The 6,815-nt window shown below is 27.9% G+C and overlaps 2 protein-coding genes across 2 annotated transcripts; one reads left to right on the top strand and one right to left on the bottom strand.

The window, feature by feature from the left end:
* Positions 1 to 582: 582 nt before the first annotated feature.
* On the bottom strand, positions 583 to 1,440 carry EIN_236330 (hypothetical protein; the record flags this gene model as incomplete). The annotated part of the gene is made up of 1 exon (XM_004185334.1): positions 583 to 1,440. One exon carries the CDS (start codon positions 1,438 to 1,440, stop codon positions 583 to 585), a length of 858 nt encoding a protein of 285 aa, XP_004185382.1.
* Positions 1,441 to 4,057: 2,617 nt separating this feature from the next.
* On the top strand, positions 4,058 to 6,337 carry EIN_236320 (hypothetical protein; the record flags this gene model as incomplete). Its single annotated transcript, XM_004185333.1, has 1 exon — positions 4,058 to 6,337. One exon carries the CDS (start codon positions 4,058 to 4,060, stop codon positions 6,335 to 6,337), a length of 2,280 nt encoding a protein of 759 aa, XP_004185381.1.
* Positions 6,338 to 6,815: the final 478 nt, after the last annotated feature.

Here is a 6,815-nt window from a genome sequence, read left to right as displayed (position 1 = left end):
AATAAGTTCAAAAATCAAAAAGAAAAAATAACTGAAATAATTATTTTTCATGGTTAAAACAAAATCTTGATAATTATTAAGTATTATTTTACCAAAAGCCAAAAACAACTTATTGACTCACCCATTTTGATAATAGATGATGTCAGTTTAACAATGTTACTTGTATGGAAATGTTGTTAGTATATCTTGGACGAACCCGAGTGGTTATTTTTCAGAACTTATTCTAAATTATTTTTCCACCTTTTAAATGAAAACAGTGTTTATATTATTTTACAATTATTAATTATTTAAACTCCAATTTTATTATTTTTTTAATAAATTATATAAAAAACTTTCTAACTACAATAAGTTTTTTGAACTATGAAACAACTCCATATATTGTTATATTTTAATATAATATCTTTCAATCAAATAGTGATGCAATAATTAGATACAATTTTTATCCACCCTTATATTAATAAAATAAAAAATAATAAAATACTATTAATTATTGAATATTATTTGTAACGAAAATTTCTAATTAGTTTTAATTTATTTATTAATAATTAACTTTTTGTTTAATAAAAAATAAAACCAAATTGTTTACGCATATCGTTCATAAATCATTCCATCTAAAACTCCATAATGGTCAACCACTTCGAAGTCTTTATATACTCTCATTTTAGTCAGTCTACTACATTTATAAAACGCGTTTTCTCTGAACAATTCGACACTTTTTGGTATTGTGATTTCTTTTAAATATTCACAACGAGCAAACGCCATTTCTCGAATTGTTTTCAGACTGTCTGGCAATGTAATTTTTGTTATTGATTTATTAATACACGCGAATGGTTCAATACCCACAACACCATATGAAAGATTTAACTCAGCAAGTGAAATATTTACAAATGCCGATTCTCCAATGACGTACTTCCCTTTTGGAAGAACAACTTTACAATTTTTTGTTTTTGAAGTGAAACTGACAACTTTGTTTATATTAAAGTTGTCAATTTTTTGGGTTTGATTTATTTGAATGTCAAGACACAATGTATTCATTTTCTTTGTAATTAGTTTATTAATTGAATCTTTTTGGAGTGCTAAAACGTTAAATGAAATTTTGTGTTTAAGAGCATTTGCCAGTTCAACTGCCTCAAAAAATTCGCAAGTGCAAAAGATGCGAACTTTAAAAATTGAGTCCACAAAGTTTGTTGGTAATTGGGAAGTTGAAGGGTTTTTAAAAATAGATTTAATAGAGTCAAAGTCTGTTTTTGTATAAACATTTAAAGTTTCAATGTTGGGAAAGTATTTCAATGTGTTTAAAGTAAATGATATTGGATTGAAGTGAAACTTTTTCATGTTATTTAAATACTTTTTACTTACACATTCAACGTTTATAAAATCTGCAAGTGTGCTAAAATACTGTGATACTATCATTAAATGGTATCCATCAAGCTGTTTCATTTTTGATATTTATAATTTTGTGTGTTTAAAGTTCACAATTTTGAAGCTTGTCTTTTTATAATTTATAAAAAAAAATTAATAAATTAGCAAATTAACTAGAGTCATTCTCTAATGTTGTTTCTCAGTTATTAGATATTAATAACTGGAATATATCGGGATATTTTTTGTAACGCCAAAATACCATTGTTTCAGTTTTTTTTACTGTTTTTATGATTTATTACCTAATTCCCAATTTTTTAATATTTTTTTGTGTATTTTTTTTTGCAAAATGGACAACGTTTGAAGAAAGTTTATATTATATTATATTATATTATATTATATTATATTATATTATATTATATTATATTATATTATATTATATTATATTATATTATATTATATTATATTATATTATATTATATTATATTATATTATATTATATTATATTATATTATATTATATTATATTATATTATATTATATTATATTATATTATATTATATTATATTATATTATATTATATTATATTATATTATATTATATTATATTATATCGTATTTAAAATGTTACTTTTTTGAGTATTTTATATTGTTTAGTTAATAACTTAATCCGTTTTTTATAAAGTCGTTTGATAAAAACCCATTATTTTGTAGTTGTGTATTTACGAATACATCTTAAAAGTTGACACATTTCAAATAATCTTTTTGACATTCCAACTCATAAAAAAGGCTCCACATATATCAAACGTTGCATTTTAATCAAATAAAAAAAATAAGAGTCATTTATTAAATATTGCACACTGTATGAAAATAAGTCGTTTTATTTCAAAATTTGGGGATTGGAAAAAAGCAAAAATATAAATAAACAAATACTAATTTTTGGAATTAAAAAAAACTTAAAAAAAAATAAATAAGACTACAAAAAAGGAAAAATAGATGTACAGTTGACCAAATAATATTTTGAAACCAAATAATTGTAAGAAGTAAAATAAATAGTTTTAAAACCTTAATTAAGAACTATTTTATAAATAGAAATGGGTTTCTTAGCATTATTTGGTGAATCTTTTTTTTCTTTTTTCATTAGTCATTTCCAAGGTAATAAACGGGAAATACATCCTTCTTACAATTATTTTGTCTCTGATAATTATTTGCTCAACTGTATATAGTTTATATGCAAAAATTTTTTACTATAAATAAAAACAGTTATTGAGGCGAATACATTACACTTAACACGATTCGTTTGTTTCCAAGTTTCACATCCACCAAGACAAACACTAAAATAATGATAAAAATATAATTCAAATTTCGTTTTTTCTTTACTACGAACTTTTTACCATCAAAACTGGGATTTATTGAAAGGAAACATAATTACAATATTTGTATTTCCCAAACTAAAAATTCAAGTTTAAAGGAATAACCGAATGGGAATATTTAATGCAATAGAAGAGGGAGAATTTGATATTGTGTTTTCACACAACGTCAATCGAACAGCAACAAATGATGAAAAGGAGATTTATGAAAACTTCATGCAAAACACCATAAAGGACGTGGCAGTATTTGCATTGAAATTGAAATTCTGTCATAAAGGCAACATGTCGATGATTATTAACAATCTTTCATGTCTCACAAACGCGCTCATTCAAAAACCATTCGATTTTTTAACTTTTCATGATAATACAGACAAAGTGTTTGAAAGGGCGTGTCAAATCGAACAGCAAATTATACAAAATGTTCAACATGATAGTGCCGAATATAATTTATATCACAAATACACGATCAAATTTAAACTTGCCGTCTTGATAGCAAATTGGCAAACAGACCACAAACTCTTTCCTTTGTATACAATCGTACAAAATCTCGATACAGCTCCTTATAACGAATTCTGTGACGTTTCAAACGCTTTTGTCGATGTTTGTTCTTCTTCTTTTTCATTTGGACAAAGTTGAATTTTTATTGGTTTCGTAATTAGCACAAACATTTAAACTGGTTTACAAAATTGACAAGTGTTATATTTTATATTATACTGTATTATTATTTACTATATTAATATAGTATATACTATAAATAAAATACTATATTAATATAGTATACTATTTTATTTGAAATATTTTATGTCACAATTTTGTAATAAATAATTAACTATATAAAAATATATATTTAAAACGTATTATAATACAAATTTATCACATTAATTAAAATTTCATATGTTTATTTATGTTCAAACAAATGACTTGATGTGTTTTTAAGAGGCATGAAAAGAGATTTAAATGGTTATATATGTATTTACAACACTTTATATTTGTGACATTATTCCAGTTTATTTCTTGTTATATTAAAGTTATATATAAAATGAATAAAACAGCATATTATAACTATTACTGATATTAAATTTTTAGTAGTTATCATAAAATTATTAACATGATATTATAATACAAACGATAAATAACGACTCAGATCTTTGACACGACACGAGATATAGAGAAATACCCCCAAAGTTTACGACTGGTGTTGAATGAATATATATTGGAGCCGATATTAATCAATGCATATGAACGTCTTGAACTCAATTGTACATTATTAGAGAAAGAACAACATAATAGTGACCAACTGTGTCATGTGATCTGTTCGATACTGAAAAACATGAGCACGAAAGTGTATGACGAGACGAATGACAATGACTTTTATTGCTTTGATAAAAACGTGTTGAGACTGATTTTAAAGTCGTTAGATGTTGTTTGTCAACTCAATGACTTTGGTTTTGAGTACTTTCAGATAGTGACACGGATTCATACTTCGACTTGGTTTTCAGTATATACGAATTCTGTTCAACTTGTGGGTACGGGGATACCAGATGAGAGACCTGCGCAGTTTGGTGATTATTTCTATATGAATTTGGTGATACAATTTGATTCACTTTCGGCGTTCTATTTAGAGAGTGCGAAGCAGTTTGCGTATGGATTTGAGATTTTGAATAACTTAGTAGAGACGTCTGTGTACAAAATGAGTAAATCCAGTGCGATGTTTATTGCGAAGGACCATTTTGACAAATATTTTAATGAGTACATCAAACTTGCTGATGGGAGGATCATGCACAACATGCTTGTGGTCATCAATCACATTTTTGGACTTCCAATGAAGAATGAAGAGGCGTTCTATTTAGTCTTTGAGAAGATCATTATGAGTAAGAGTTGTGAGAGTTTGAGAGAGTGCGACAACGAGCAAATAGGGATTTTTTGTCGTAAAGAACTTGAAAAGGTCAATATGATGTGTACTGATATCATTTTTTGTCTACAAAATGACTATAACGGCCGTGATGTGCATGCGGTGCGACTTGTTGAGAATAAGACGAGAGAGGAGAAAGTGAAGATATTCTCGAACGTCTGCCGTGTGATTCGATATATTGTGGAAACCCAAAAGGGAGGAATGGATGAGAAACATGAGTTGGAAGTGTTTGACTTGTTTAGAAATGTCACACAGGTTTATATGCACTTGATTGAATCGAAACAATTGGTGGCGCAAAGTAATGTTTCAAAGGGAAGTTCAGTGGACAAAGAGTTGACACTGACGTATTTGGCACTATATAATATCGAGCCGTATCAAGGAGGCATCAATGTGTGTGAACCGTTCCAAACGCGATTTTATATTGATGAGAAGCAAGAGAGAAAGGGTGTGATATTATTCATTTGTCAGCTGTTTAATATAATAATAGAATATTGGGGGAAAGACTACGACGTTACTTATGCGTGTTTGAAGAATTTAGAGGGGTTTTATAATAACGAATATAATGGGGATATCTTCTATGAGATGAATATCTTAGATAAGTCATTTCAGTGGGCGAAAGAAGTGCAATACTGGACAAAGAAAGAGGCGTTTAGAGCGCGGAAAATCAGTTATAATACGATTTCGATTGTGATATGTAATCGATGGGTGGAAAGAGGAGTGACACTGTTTTGGAAATATTTTGATACGACGAGTCGTTTGGTGTTGGTGGACTTGTCGTGTCTTATGCGAGACGGGAATGTTGATTCTAAGTTGTTTCTGCAGCACTTTTTGAGTGTAAATAAAGAGAAGTATTTGAGTGCACCACAAAGTTCGATTTATCAAGACGAATGGAAGTTTGTGTTACAGTTGGTGGAAAGTGTGACGTCGTCGAGTGTCTTTTTAAAGAAGTTTTATGTCAAACGATTTAATTCACTGTATGACGAGGGCAAAGCGGAAGAGGCGAAGAGAAAGAAGGAGAAACGACAAAGAAAAGAACATAAAGAATGGCTGGAAAATGACACCATGGAACAACTTCATCTTCAAAAAGAAGTGAAATTAAAAGAAAAGGAAAATAATGAATATATTGAATATCCAGTGCTGACGTATGTTCCAGACCTTCTTCTGCAATTTTGTTGTCTTCTGAGTGAATTTGTCGATCAAATATATGACGAGGAAGATTGGGAGACTTTAAGTACTCAATATAATAAAAAGAGATTGAATCGATTAATTAAAGTCTACACCATTGCTACAAACATTCTTATGACGGAAAATTTTAATTTTACTGTCGACCGATTGTATGGAGATATGACGGTGAAGACAATGGTATTTAAATTAATGGAGTTGTATGACACTGTTAAAGATGCACTTGATGTCTCTCCGCTGTTTTTAAAAAGTGTTTCGATGTTTATGGAATGCATTTCAAAGTTAACTGCATCGTACGAAATGACGAATCACATGTTAGAATTGATTGCGGATTTTGCACAAGTGTTGTTGAAGACGTCTGACCACGAATTAATTCTTTGTGGAGTTAATGTAGTTTTTAATTTCATTGAAAATATGAATACATACAGGAACTCGACGGACTTTGAGTTGCAAATATATGAAAATATGTTAGATGACGACTTCACTGAAGTTCTACTTGTTTGTTACTATTGTTAATAGTTCTTATTATTATAATTAGTAGAATTATAATACAATTAATTAATAATAACATAGTGTAAGTATAAATTATAAATACTTTATACTATAATTAAATTATATTTATTATTACATTATTATATTAATATTATTCTATTTACAGAAATAGAATTATGTTATATAGTAAAATTAAATTATTAAAATTACAATACATAAAACTATAAATAGAGCGTAGAACGACTTATATATAGAAATACATGAACCAAGTCTGTGAAGATCAAATGTTCGAAGTTCTGTATTTGTTGTGTTGTACGTTTAAAACCCTTTTGAGGTCAGCTGTGAGGTCTATATCGTATAGTATTAAGAATATTGATGATAGAGATTTTTTTATTAAACTCTTTACAGAGCTTTACAATGATCCGGAAATGTGTAATAAATCAGAATTGGAAAAAAGATAATTTCTTCCACTGCGCAAAAAGCTAGAAACGTGTATTATGGT

The sequence above is a fragment of the Entamoeba invadens genome, assembly GCF_000330505.1.
Source record: "Entamoeba invadens IP1 unplaced genomic scaffold scaff_1105074724841, whole genome shotgun sequence".
Taxonomy (NCBI): domain Eukaryota; phylum Evosea; order Mastigamoebida; family Endamoebidae; genus Entamoeba; species Entamoeba invadens.
The sequence above is the reverse complement of the archived record's forward strand: the minus strand, read 5'-3'. Positions and strand labels throughout refer to the sequence as shown.